The 14964-nt window shown below is 36.8% G+C and overlaps 1 protein-coding gene across 5 annotated transcripts in view; it reads right to left on the bottom strand.

Moving 5' to 3' along the window:
• Tmtc1 (transmembrane O-mannosyltransferase targeting cadherins 1) overlaps positions 1-14964 on the bottom strand; it is a 254647-nt gene that overhangs the window by 223448 nt on the left and 16235 nt on the right. For all 5 annotated transcript variants that reach the window (XM_040280843.2, XM_021719896.3, XM_040280846.2 and 2 more), the window contains exons 2-4: positions 13382-13559; positions 3087-3160; positions 637-813 (exon numbers count right to left, since the gene is read on the bottom strand). In XM_040280843.2, the coding sequence (XP_040136777.2) occupies positions 637-813; positions 3087-3160; positions 13382-13559 (429 nt within the window). The remainder of the gene's footprint in view (positions 1-636; positions 814-3086; positions 3161-13381; positions 13560-14964) is intronic.

Here is a 14964-nt window from a genome sequence, read left to right as displayed (position 1 = left end):
CTTGAAGTTTTAATATGCCTTAGTGATTCTTATCATCTACAAACCACTGAATAAAATGAATGTGCCTTAAAGTTTTTAAATGAAAATGGGTTACTAGGTAAGCTTGTTCTTTAACTGGAAAATGATATGTAAGTATTCCTATATGGTTTCAACTCGCTCTTCATGGAATTTTAAGAGGCACTTCCTAAAACTCTTAAGTACTGTCACTACTGGAGAGAGAAAACAGGCTCCAAGTGAGCAGTACTCTTAGGTGGATAATACTCATTTGAATTCAGAGATTCAAAGCAAGCTGTCAAAACTATTAGCATTTGCAACTTCCCTGTGTGAATCAAGCTTTTCTCAATAGGATACAGCAAAAACAACCCAGCAGTCTGAACTTGCAATTAACCAAGATACTTTTCAATTCCAAATTTGGGGCCACCCAAAATTACATAGTCTTTATTGAACTTTATAAAACTGTGAAGAGGCTAAACAGATACAATGCATTTATCCTTTTGAAGTAAGTCATGTTTATTGTATTATGGTCTAAGGTGAGACAAAATACTTATATATTTTTTAAACAGAAGTGGGAAACCATCGTTTTTAGTTATTCTCTCCCTAGGCAGCGCCTAATGTCAGAACTTTAAAATGACTTACGTCACGTCTTGCTTGTGGGAGAGGGAGAAGAGGTCATAAACCAAGCACACTCCAAACACGGTGATTCCAGTCTCTTTCACCAGCATTGCACAGGTCCCCAGAAACAAACTGAGCAGCAAGAAGAAGGGAGAAGCCGTGGGAGGGAAACATTCCCCAGCACAACACTGATCCAGACTCCTGGAAAACAAGTTGGATGTTCTTTTAAATTAAGAAATGTGGGTCACTAAGAAATATTACCTTAAAAGATAAAAGGTAGTCAATTTCTTTGCATCCTAAGCAATTAAGTGAGTCAAGATTTCTTCCAGAGTATTCATCATGGAATTAAAATTACTAAGATGAAAAAAAGGTAATGGTACTCAATTTGAGTACTTAAATTATGGTACATATAAATTAGGATAAAATATGGCATGTAATAGTATGTAAATATGGATGTAAATTATGATAAAATATGGTATGTCATAAGTGAACATTCAAAAGTCATTTAAAATGTCATCATAGAGATATAGTTAGAGAGAAAAGAAGACATTGAGTGAATACAGTGTAGATGAATAATACAGGTTACTGCACAACCTGCATGAGCTCTGGAGCCATGGTCTCTGGCTCAAATCACAGCTCTGCAGTTAACAAAGAAGTGAGAGAGCAAGTTATTTTACCCCCTGTGCTTTGGTCCCCTTATGTGTGAAACGGGAGTCTAGCATTTCGGGGGGCATTGAAGAAATGACTTATTACATGTCAAGTGTTTATCGTCACATTATTATGAGTCAAGTGTTTTTAGGTGTTCTATACACAAAGCAATGAGTAGATAATTATATCAAAATATAGTAGCTTTTTTCTCTGGAAAGGAAAAACAAATATTCTTCACATTTTAATTTTCTTTTTACTAATTAAATCTCCAATAGAAATTTTCAAAAATTCTGTAGTGGTATAAAAGTCTTTCTTTCCACCTTATAAAATACAATTGACCCCAAGAAATAGCATTGTTCTCTTTGACAGTTGCCAATCCTGGGCTCCTATTCCTTTGAAGTAAAGGCCAAAACTTCTTGTGGCATCTTCTTCTTACTATTGCATCTTAGAAAACTTACTCATTATCACACCAATATGGACAGGCTGCAGGACTAATCAATCATTTTCCCCAAATGTATCTAACACACACAAAAAGCCCTAGAAACAAGTTTAAAGTGAGTAATTCCTGTCTAACACCAGAGTAAACAGGAAAAAATTCATTGTTAAATTTGGGCTTTTTAAGATTTCATTATACTGTTCATATGATTGCGAATGCAAAGCCAGAACCTGGAGATGGATATTATACTAAAAAAATGCTCCGCCCTTTAAAAAAAAAAAAAAAGCTAATTCATTTCATTCTTCATTCATTTCATTCTTGATCCAAGGTCTAAATTGGTTTATAACAGGGTTCCTCTGTCTCAGCACCATTGGCATTTTTCAACCAGATAATTCTTTGCTGCAGGGCCTGTCCTGTGCATTGTAGGATGTTTATTTAACAGCATTCTTGGCCTTTACCCCTAGGTGCCAGAAGCACTTCTTGGGTTGTGACAAGCAAAACTGTCTCCAGATAGTGCCAAATGTTCCTGGAGGGATTGGGGGAATGGTGGCTGGGGAATGAAAAGAAATCACTCCTAATTAAGAACCACTGGGTTAGAACAGTGTTCCTCAGTCACTGGATTCCGAAAGATCACAGGTCAATGAACTGATCAAAAGTTCACAGTTCACAAATCCTTAACCAGGCCTCTCTCCACCAAGCAAGGTGACATGACTAACCCACCCGCTTTCCTGGGCCACACTCTGAGCACTCGACCCTTTTCCACATTCTCTTTTCAACTCCTGCCCTATGTAGACATGTCACAAATCAAGTAAGAATCTCACAGTTTGGGGAATAAAGGCACAATTGAACAGAAAATTATTTTATTGCTTTTTGTTTTCCCAAAGCAAAGAATGTCTGTATTTCAAAGAAAGGATTATAAATTGTACAAGTATGTTGAAAAACACTACTTTCTGCTTAGCCTTGTTATTTGAAGCTTTGAGCTACTTTGGTGAGGATGATAAAGAGGAGAAACAATCAGGATCAAAATGAAAAAGAGAAATTAAGCAAATCATAGGCAAATAGAATAGAACACTGTGCCCAGTATATTTTGGCTCAGAGCTAAGATTCCAAATTCCATTCTCAGGCAGAAACTACCAGTAAAAGGAATCAAGAAGCAAGAGCTTGGATTTCTAGAACTGGGGGGAAAGTACTCTTTTAAAAATGATAGGATATGGTTCAGCATGGGGCTAGAAGAGACAACAGCCCAGTATTGGGTAAAAAGAGAGTTCTTATCCCTGGAGCTCATGAGCACAGCACCACCCTGAAGCCTCCCTTCTCTCCAAGCAGATGCTCCCTCTACACACACAGCATGACTGTAATCACAGAGGAGGGCTTGCTGAGCCATACATACCTATTGTAGGAGAGGAACGCCAACAGGAACAGGAGACACGCTAACACGTCAGCTCTGCCAACAATCCCAGCCACCTATGAAGTTTAACACAATGAAAAATTCAAAAACTCAGAAAATTCTGTCAGAAAAATCTCACAGAAATGTCTTTGTTTGTAGATGAATAATATAATGTAACAAAATAGTATAGTATAATAAAATAGAATACATATTATTCTTCAAATTCTGACATGACTAACTACCTCTGATCAGTAAGAATTAACAATAAGCTTACAGAAGGAGAAAAAGAAGAAGTGACAAGATTTTCATGCTTAACTTTATTTTTAACTTCTCTTGTAAAGAGGATCAATTTATAGCATCAAAGCTTATTCATTTATTATTATTTTTTTAAAATCTTAAAAAGAGGGCTGGGGTGTTGTTCAGGGATAGAGCACTTGCCTAGAACATACAAGGCCTGGGTTCAATCCCCAGTACCATAAAAACAAAATAAATATTCTTTTGAGCAGTAATGGAGTATGTGACACTGCTAATCTTTGGACACCACAGTGGTAATGAAGCAGAGGATATTTATATACTTATAGAATAGAAGGAAAAAGTAAGCTGAGGAACCAATATTTTGGGCAAGAAAGGGAATAAGTTTGAACTAACAATCATTCCACCAGAGTATATGTTCATGCAATTGTGTGTATATGCATATGCAAGTCTGTGTGTATGTCTGTGTGTGTGTACAGGTGTGCATGCACGTATGCATATTTCTAAGATCTGCCACTGCACTGGCTAAACCGTAGCACAGTAACTTCGTGGCACACCCAAAAGTCAGTCCCCACTCAAGAGAACATTAGATCCTTGGGAAAAGGGCTGATTACTGAGATGAGGGTGGAAAGAGTCAAGAAAAGTTTCTATCTTCTTCTCATAGCAATAAAAAAGGACCCAAAAAATTAAAGTCAAAAGGTCACAGAAGCCAGCAACAAGGGGCTCCCACTGACCAAACCTGAGACAATTTGAATATTAAAATAAGTAAGGACCATGATTTATTATAAACACAGAAAACAGAAACCTGTGAGTCCATTTGTTTGATATACAAATGATGAAAGAATGGATACATATAGAAGTGCACGCCTACACAGAGCAAGCAAATGGATGGGAAACAAGGAGAGCTCTGGTTTCACTGAAAAGCTAATGAATGTGGAGGAAATGAGGGAAGTGAAAAAAACATTTTTGCTGCCAAAAAGAAAAGGCTAGATAGAGTATGAATACCAAAAATATCAATAGGGCAGGGTGTAGTTCAGTGGTAGAGTGCTTGCAAAGCATGTGCACTAGCCTGGATTGGATCCCTAGTATCACAAAACACAAAAACAAAAACAAATAAAACAATAGATGCAGTCAAATGCTCTACCACTGAGCTACTGGATTAGACAGAGGGGAATAAAGGGAAGGGAGTGGAGGGGAATAGGAAAGAGGAGAATGAATTGGCATATTTCCTATGTTTGTATGTGAAAAAATCCACATCACATACAACCACAGAATGGGAAGTTATATTCCATGTATGTACAATATGTCAAAATATACTCTACTGTCATGTTTGCCTAAAAACAAATTTTAAAGTTTTTTTGAAAATAGATGCTAACTCTAGAGCAGTAAAGTTTCCTGAAGTGAGAGATATTAGCATGACTTCAACGTCTTCCCCACTGACTACTTCTCTAGAAAAATAAAAAGAATTAGTTACATAATGGAGATAATGTGTTACATTGCATTCACTAGGCAATCAAAATCACCACCGAGAAAGATGCCTCATTTATACATTATTCTAGCCAAGAATATATAACCTGAATATAATCATGAAAAGAAAACAAAGCAAACTCACAACATCATCCTGTAAAAACACAGATATAAATATGCTATTATATATGATAAGTAATAATAATATATCATATATAGTAATATATAAAATCTACATAAAATTTTATATTAGTATTTTATAACACTAAACTTTTATTACCTTTTAATTTATTCTGGTTTATATTACATCATGATTCCTAATTATAACTTTTTATAATCTATTGTCATAATATTGCATATATATAATATACATATATAAGTAAACATATAAATGTATATAAGTATACATATATAAGTGTATTATATATGCATGCATATACTACATATTTGCAATATATTAAATTTCATACATTTTAAATATTTATACATTATATATTATGTATTTACATATAATATGTCATATATTTATAATGCTTTTTTACATTTACTAATTTTAATCATGTTACAAATTATAAAACATAATATGCATATTTATATTATAATTTTAAAATAACATTTATATATTACAATTTAATTCATTTAAAACATTTTATAATACAGACACTTTAACCTAAATTCTGAATCATACTGTAATCTATAAATTATATTACAGAAAGACAGTGAAGATTAGTAATTGTTCCAAAATAAAGGAGACTACAGAGAAATTATGACCAATACTCTCAGTTTTAGGAAATATACAACTAAATTATTAATATGCAAAGGGGTATAAATTATGCAACTCCTTCAGAATGTTTCAAAAAACAATATTTTTACAGAGAGGGAGAAAGAGAGGAAGAGTGATAAAACAAATGTGGAAAAACATTAAAAATTAGTGAGTCTGGATAAAAATATAGTCACTCTGTGTATTAAGTTTAAAGTTATTTCAAAAAATGTGTTACTTCAAAGGGGGACTGGAATGGAAGTGGAGTGAGAAGCAGATGACTCGTATTATTCTGCCTCACAAGATGTGTGTATTTCTCTTCATATTCTAAAGTCCAAGAAATAAAACTGTAAAGGAAAAAATGGGATACAGATTTTTAAATTTTTAAGTGCTTCTAAGAAAAGGTCTCCAAAGAGCTAGATGAGCAGTTCATGAGGGAAATGAGAAAAGGTGACATTTCGGGCACCAAAAACAACATCACCTAAATCAGGAGAGCACCTGAGGCCCACGGTGTGTTGGAGAATCCATCAACAAGAGCAGAAAATAATTTCTTGGGATGCAGACCCCTGAACATCCTCATCACTAGAGCACAATTTGTGGTCACAGGGAGAAGCAATGGCACAGCAGGGAGTGGCCCATCCACCAGCAGCAAAGATGGCTTTTGTCACCTGATTGAGACTTGATTTTGTTATGTTCAATTTCTGAGATTTGGGGTTATCTTTATATGAATATCACAACCCCACCTCACATATTGTTGTCACTAATGACACATGGAAATTGCCAGCTGATGAACACCAGTGCCCTTCCTCCTTTTCCCTTCAGAGAAAGGGAGTACAACTCTTCACAAAGGTTTCCCTGTATGGATTGTGGAAATTGTCTTTTCACTTTAAGATGTACATACATGATATCTTAATCCAATTTTATTAGGCAGTCTAATATATAGTTAAAATATGTATAAATATACTAACTAGACAATTAGTATACTGTACATACTGACATATTGTACATACCAATTGACAGCAAGTCACATATTAAGAAAAATTCTAGTCTCTTCGTGTAGTCCAATCTATAAGAGAAACCTAAACACAGACACAGAATTGTATCGGCAGCAGAGAGAGAAAGCTACTACCTAATTTGGCTGCTTGGACCACACACTGTTCATTGATTGCTTAATCTATAAGGAACCTGATTGACAAATCAGGTAGACCGCATGACTCAAGGGAGGCAGGCAGAGGCAGTGTCGTATCACCATTGTCAAGGCTTACTTCAGAACTAGTAAAGCAACACTTGGGCACAGGTCATGTGTGAAGCTTAGATCCACTCAGTCTGCACCTCTGCTTCCTTGAGCATTTAGCTGAGCGACACTGCAAGACTTCCTGAAGGTTCCACAGAGAGCCATCTAGCCTGCTGCAGTCTCAGAAGAAAGCCTAGAGTCTGGGCCTGGAGGGACACTCTCTACAGTATCACCAATGTGGCCAAGAACAAGACTTGCAAACTGATATCAGGAGTAGCAAGTTGGAGTGAGGCAATTACAAGCTAGGCAGGCATACCTAAAGCATTAAAGGTGTCCTTAAGCCCTTCAGCCATTTTGGAAGCAGCAGCAACAACATACATCCTGGATGTATAGAATGTAGTAACCCTTTGAGCAGAAGCTCAGAGAGGACATTGAAACTTTAGTGCTGACACTAATAGGCTTCTTTACCAAACCAAACCAATAAGCATTCAACAAACACCTGCTCTGTACACCTTCGAGCTGGGATCTTTGGGACAAAGAATTAGATATCTAAAAGCAAAGAGTTCATCATCGTCTGCTAGAGCAGCCACTCTAGTGATTCAATTAGTCAAGATCATCATGTTCAATAACTGTGTATTTTATTCCCGTTAACAAGAATTTTCCAAGTGCCTATCTGCCAAGGTCTGTGCCAACTGGAGGGATACACCCTGCCTCGAGGACTTGAGCATCTGGTGGAGTTAGAAGAGGGCATTAAATATGATACAAGGAAACCACATGCAACACAAGAGGAAAAATCACTGCCAGGAAGACTGGAGGGTTTAATTTTGACTGTAGGATCTGGGAAGGCGTCACAGGGGAATGGTTTTGCAATCCGATACTGAAAAGATGGACAAGGAGGATTTCAGAAAGCTCAAGACTAGGGGAATGGAAGCCTCAGCAGGAAGGGAACAGAGATGCATTCCAGTCAGAGGATGGGAGTAGGGAAAGAGGTCTGAGGATACATGGAGTGCTTCTGGAAGGAAGGGCAGAAAGTGATGAAGAGCGTGGAGCACATGAAAAGAAGTGGGGGTGCAATAGGGAATGGAAAGGGAATATGAAGTCAGAGCCAGTTGGACTTGATGCTATGACAATGTGGTTGAAATTGTACAGTTCATTAGAAAATAAAAAAGCAACTGGTCAGTTTTGGGCAACTGAAAAACATAGGCAAAAGAACAGCATGTATTCTGGCCCCAAGTTGAAGGTCTATACCACCAAGAGGGTAGCTGTAACCTGGAAAATGTAGCCTTTAACAAATGTTCACCCACTGGGAAAGCATCAGTGCATAGAATTCAAAACAGGCTTAGTATCCCTCATCTGAAATGCTTGAAACCTGAGTTTTAGAGTTCGAATGTTTTTCAGATTTTGGAATATCTGCATAACATAATGAGATATCTTAGGGATGGAACCCTAAACACAAAATTCATCTATGTTTCCATATACTTTTTATGCACGCAACCTAAAGGTAATTTAATGCAATATTTTTAGTGCACCTGTGTTTTGACTGTGACCTACCTCATGAGGTCTGGTGTGGAATTTCCCACTTGCAGCATCATATTAGCACTCAAAAAGTGTCAGAGTTGGAACATTTGGGAACTGGGAATTGGGATTAGGGATGCTCAACCTATAATGTAAAATACAGATCTCCTAGCAAGAGTAATAGAATCATGTGTGGGAATTGCTAACTAGGACTTAACTTGCTCTCAAAACTTGGTATTTTTTGAACACCACTCATATGATTTTTTTAAAGTATGCTATTTTATAGACTTATTAATGTTTATTTTATTTGTAAGACTGAGTTCCTCAGCATCAGACAGGGCCAGGAACATATACTTAGCATGTGGTAACAGCTACATGCCAGCCTGATCTAATCAGAACACAACTAACTTTCTCCCAAGTCCTCCTGGCCCATTCTGGAAATGGCCTTGACCTTGGAACTCCATATATTGGCTTTTTCTCCTCTTGCTTCCAATTGATTTAAGTGCATTTCTTCAAACCAGTAAAGTCTCTGTGGTGATGGGGTTTTCTCAGAAGACAATTGTAATTTTCCCAATTTCTCTGTTGATTTTTCTTATGATTCAGGATTCAGCAAAACATCGTATTTCCCAAGAAATACAATGTCAGGAAACATTTCCAAGAATATCAGGGACTAAAGTAAAGTAAGTCTGCCTCTAATTTTTTTTTTTTTTTGCAATTGTCCAGCAGAGTATCTATTCAATAGGCAGTTTATTATAGGCACTCCAATGTTTGTTGAAAGAGTGAGTAAACAAAATGAATTTGTCTATATATATTTATATTGGAAATAATGCTTCTTTCCTCTAGGGTTCTTGTGTTATTACAACATCTTGCTTTGTCTTGTATCTATTTATGTGCCTATTTTTCTTTGCTTTTCTATGAGCTTGGTGAACATCAACCTGTGGATGGGGTCCCTGCTGTCCATTCACTTATTCCCCCAGCATAGAGAAGGCAGCCCTACACCAAGCACATACTCATCAGCTATTTGATGATCTCACAATGAATAAAGGAAGCCTTTAATCATATCAGCATGTTTATATATGATCATATCAATGTGTTTAAACTAAATCCTATCTCAAAATTTTAAATTCCCCATCCTGTTCAAGATAACTTATGGTCTGGTCTCACTTTTTTTCTTTTTTAACAAAAGGGAGAAACTTCCCAGTAATTCCCTTCCCCCACCATAACAAGGTCTTCTATTGTTTTAAATAGTTTTAAATAATTTATCACTATATCTTCTATCAAGTACATCTTTCTTTCTATTTCCATAAAATCTATAATGAAATAGCAGTCTCTATTTACTTTGCAGTACAAATTGTTTTGTAGGTCAAATTTTGTCCCTTCTTCTCTATATCTCCCTCATCTTCTTGCAAATGTAAGTATCTTCCCTAACATGTCCACCTCTTGTCTCCTTTGCACCTTTAATTGTGTTACTATATGGATTGTATTTTTATTAGCACAAAAACCTGTTGAAACCCTTGCTTAAAGGTCATTTTGCTAATAGGATTTACCTGTTTGCTTCAAACCCAGCCTAAACACTATCAGCTCATGTTCACACTGTCCCAAGTGGCCCATGCTTTCTGCTTTCCCTCTGAAACCATTGAACTACATCTGCAGTTACCCTACTTGTTTGATCTTTCCTGTGATAATTGACTCCGAGACACTTTAAGTATAGATTTTCAGCTGTACTTTAAAAACTATTTGTCAGAAACAAAATATTGGTCTGTGGTCTTAGATTAAAACACAACACTGACCCAGCATTGTATATTTTATATGGCTAGGTTTGGCAATCTTTGATTATTTTTCTTCATGTTAGGACCAAAAAGAACATTAAAATTCAGGTATCTCTCTCATCTCATTAAGTTTGTATCTAAAGTCTGTCATGCTGGCGTTCTAAAATAAGGTCGTGTTACTGCTTTAAATGTACCCAGTGGAATATGGACACGAAAGCAGCTCAAAGCGCTTTCTCTGCCCTTTACAGGAACACATATAGGCTCTTCTTTGAATAGTAGACTTTTGACACCCTGTCTCCTTGAACTTATACTTCTATTTTATGTCCCCCTCAACATTTTTAAATGTATTACATACTTATGCTTAAAAATATTTTATTATCTTATGTCTCTGTAGTAAAAATTCATATTTAATTTTTAATTTTTGGTTTTTTTGCAGTGCTAGGGATTGAATTCAGGCCCAGGACCTTGTGCATTCTAGGCCAGCACTTCACCACTGAGCTGTGTCCCCCTACCCATAATTAAATTGATTTTTTAAATTTCATGTGGCCAAAAGCCTCTAAAGGTTAAAATTTTAACTCTGTGTCACTGTACCCAATATTATTAATTCATAATTGTTCAATATATCACAACTAAAATAGAAAACATGATAATTATTAAATATAAAAGCTTATATTTTGATAAGTGCAGCAAGTTTCAATTATGTGTTTAGCTATCTGTGACTGAATCTTACCTTGCGTTCAGAATAATGAGACAGCATGAAGCACCAATTCTATTCCTCCTATCACCTTTATATAGATTATCCACATAAATGAGAATGAAGTATTCGTGTTATAGCAATGACTTAATTCTTGGAACTCTGAAGTTACCAGCACTTATCACAAAGTGATCTATCATCTTACACAATTTTTAAATGATCTACCAGCTGACAAATCAGCCAGGTCCTCCTCTAATTTGGTCAAAAGCAAAGAATTTAAACACATCCATCATTAGAGTTAACTGGCATTACAGCCATTTACTTTCAGAGTTTTGTAGAAGTAAAGCAAAAATCCTCTACCAAAAGTTACCAAAGGACCATTACTTATACCTCACACTCTTTCACTTACAGGCATCTTGTCCAGTCTACTGTACTCAGAGTAGGGAAAATTACCTAAACAATGTCATTTTTTATATGATGATTTTTATCAGTTTGTGTGTGTGTGTATGTGTGTGTGTGTGTATGTGTACACACACATACAAGTTTATCAATACCTTGGGCTTAAAGGTGTAGAATTCTGTTTGTGGAAAATAGCCATCATACAACCTGATTGCCCAAATCAATTCTCAGTATCAAACCAATTAGTCAAATCATATTTCTTAGGTCGGTTCAAATAAACATACTACTGTGCATCTCTATAATTACTGAACATCAACACAAGCCACCAATCCATATTTCTAATACCACATTGTATTCTTCATAGAAATACACATTATGGTTTGGATGTGAGGTGTCCCCCAAAAGCTCATGAGTGGGCTGAAATTCTAGCTCAGTGGTAGAGCACTTGCCTAATATGTGTGAGGCCCACTGGGTTTGACTCTTATAGCACTGCATATAAATTAATAAAGGTCCACCAACAACAACAACAACAACAAAAAATATATATATATATATATTTTTTTTAAAAGCTCATGTGTGAGACAATGCAAGGTTTATAGAAATGATGAGCCTTAACTCACTGAATTAATCACCTAATGGGATTAATTGAGTGTTAACTGAAGGCAGGTGGGTGTGGCTGGAGGAGGTGGGGCATTGGGGGAGGAGCTTTGGGGTATATTTTTGTATCTGGCAAGTGGAGATCTCATTCTCTGCTCTCTGATCATCATGTGACCTGCTTCCCTTCACTACATTCTTCTGCCATGATGTTCTGCCTCACCTCCATCCCTTAGGAATGAAGGCTGCTGTCTATTGAGACCTCTGAAACTGTGAGCCCATAAATAAATTTTTATTCTTCCAAAATTGTTCATGTTAGGTCTTTAAGTTACAGCCTCAAAAACGCTGACTAAACACATAAGACAGGGAGAGATCACAAGTTCTTTCCTCAATGTATCATGTATTAATTGAAGAAAGCCTCCTGACCCCAATAGATCTGTTCCTTTATAAGGAAACTCAGGGGTGTGCATGCCTCAGGCATGGTAGATTCTGATGTATGACAGTATTCCTGGTTTGGGTTTTGTTTGTTTGTTTTCCTTTTTGGTACCAGGGATTGAACTCAGGGTGCTTAACCACTGAGCCACATCTCCAGCCCTTTTTAAATATTTTTATTTTGAGACAGGGTCTCACTAAGTTGCTTAGGGACTCGCTAAATTGTGGAAGCTGGCTTTGAACTTGAAATCTTCCTGCCTCAGCCTCCCCAGCCACTGACATTGTAGACATGCTCCTACACCCAGCTCTTATTTTTGTCCAAATGAGAGAAGGGCAGGTGAGAGAATAAGTTAAGGAAAGAGAACCAATGTGCCATCTTCCCTGCTAGTGTGTTCTTACACGATCGACTTTGGGAAAGTGTCTGTATGCCAGCTAAGGCTCTGCAAAAGACTCCTTTAAAAAAACTGTGGGGCCATGTACTCTTGGCAAGAAGTCCTCTGCCTCTAGCAATGCACATTAAATAAACTAGCTATGGTTACTAAGATGTAGAACAAGGGAGCTTAACAATACCACCTCATTTGGTGCATAATTAATATTTTAAAGGGGCCATAGATCCAAACTATCAATAATTTCAAAACAAAAGTTTTCATCAACTACAAAATAACTACACCTCTTATTAAATAACTTGGAAAATAATTGGTAAGCCTCCTAAGTCTCTTTCCAACATTAAGGATGTCACTCTGTTTTGGTCCTCCTCCAGCTCTTAAAGTTCTTCTTCACAAATATTATAAATACAAAGCACAGTGAGCAAAAGTAAAACAGAAATATAGGGCAGGAATAATGACTTAGCATGACAAGTATCTCAACATGCCCCTTGCTATCTAAAGACGCATTAGGATTTAAATTTTCTGCAAATAAAAAAACTGACCATGTACTATTACTTGGACTAATAATAGTGGCTATTTTAAAAAGCAGTTAAATCCTCAAGGTGCAAAAAAGTCAATTTGAACATTCAAAAAGAAAAGTGGTCAAGCAGAATGATTTTTATATAAAGATAAACACTTCAGTAGAGCTTTGAATTCACCTCGTTTTGAAAGGAAGAAAAAAAAAAGATCAGTTAAGCTGATACATACAAATACATTTGTTTTGGTTGTTATTTCATTGAGTTCCAATTATACTCACCGCCTCTGTGTGAACAGGATGCACAGCAAAAAGTAATGCCGTAACAAAAGCAAGTCCACGATTCTTGAAGACGGTTTTATCACAGGTGTACATCAGCACGAGGGTCACTAAGCAGTGTAAAATTACATTTACTGCGTGAAAGTAGAATGGGTTCATGCCAGTCAAAAATATGTTTAGCCTGTAAAAAAAAAAAAAAAATTAAATTAAAAAATAAAAACCTGTGCTAACTTCAAACACAACACAAGCACAAAGAAAGCAGACAGATTCTATCATTTATACAGATAAGCTATTTGAGTAATTATTTTTAAATGACTCCCAACATTTCATTATTTGATAGATTTGAGTATGAACCACTTTTTTTACTATCTCCAAATTAATTTTCCTATCTGCAGAAATCAATGCATATATAATACAATGTCACTTCAGGAAACTTTGGCCACGCTGAGGCAGCAAAAGCAGGTACTCAACCTGTTTTTCCTGCACCCTGTGGATGATATGAACCCCTCTCATAATAGTCTTGTTCTCACTGCCAGCTACTCCAAAGTAACCAAGTGTTCAAATGAAGTTCACAGTGCTGTGGGTCAGAGCCACAGTCACTGCACATGAACAGAAAACAGGAGCCTGTGACTATGGCCACAGTTCAGACAAACCAGACACGAATGTGTTCTCTCACCTATGGTGCCACCAGGAGCCACATTTCCATATTATGCATGTGACTGGGAAGCCAGATTTAAAGTTAGGTAGTCAGTGTAGTTAGGTAAATCGGGTCTAATACTGAGTGAAATCTAAAATGGAGGCCATGCTGGGAATGACTCAGGGAAAACTCAGGACAATTCATGGAATGTTAGTGAAGTCCCGAAAAGGCCCTAGGCCAAAGTCCACCTGGGAGAAGTATTAATGATTAGCTCCCAGCAGATTTGAAGATAGCCCATCACAAAGAAGTGATAATGAAGTCCTTCCTGCTCAGACTACTTCTTTGGCCCACTGGTGTCCCACCCCTCGGGCCTTCCAACCTACATTCCATCACCAGAACTATAAAAAGGGGAGATAACCGCACTTCCATGGATTCCACCTCCTGGGTCCCCTTCTTCCTCCGGGAGAAGTCTTTTCTGCTGTCCTTTAATAAATTTCTAATTTCTAATTTCTACTCTGACCTTGCCTCAGCGTGCTTCTTTGGTGTTATTCTTCAACATCGGGGAGCAAGAACTCGTCACCGGTCAACAGCGGTAACAACGGCATCATCTAATTACTATCCCACAAGGGGAATCTTTGGGGCATTACCAGCTGCTATTACCAGCTGCAGCTGAAATAAAAAAACATGAGCAAAACCATAATGTTTAAGAAATCTGTACTAGATGTTTTTAATGCAGATTCCCAGGTCTCAGAATCTGTTTATTAAGACTATGACAAAGAAATGAGAACCACATAGAGAAGGGAAGTCAGTTGTTGAACATTATAAAAAAATACTTTCATGAGACAGAAATGCAGAACAGAGACATCTGAAGGTTGTTTTAAATTTAGTAACATAACATATGATTGAGTCTATGGGATTATAGAAAAAAATGCCTGGACAGGGTCTAGAT

Source organism: Ictidomys tridecemlineatus, chromosome 6 (assembly GCF_052094955.1).
Source record: "Ictidomys tridecemlineatus isolate mIctTri1 chromosome 6, mIctTri1.hap1, whole genome shotgun sequence".
NCBI lineage: Eukaryota > Metazoa > Chordata > Mammalia > Rodentia > Sciuridae > Ictidomys > Ictidomys tridecemlineatus.
The sequence above is the reverse complement of the archived record's forward strand: the minus strand, read 5'-3'. Positions and strand labels throughout refer to the sequence as shown.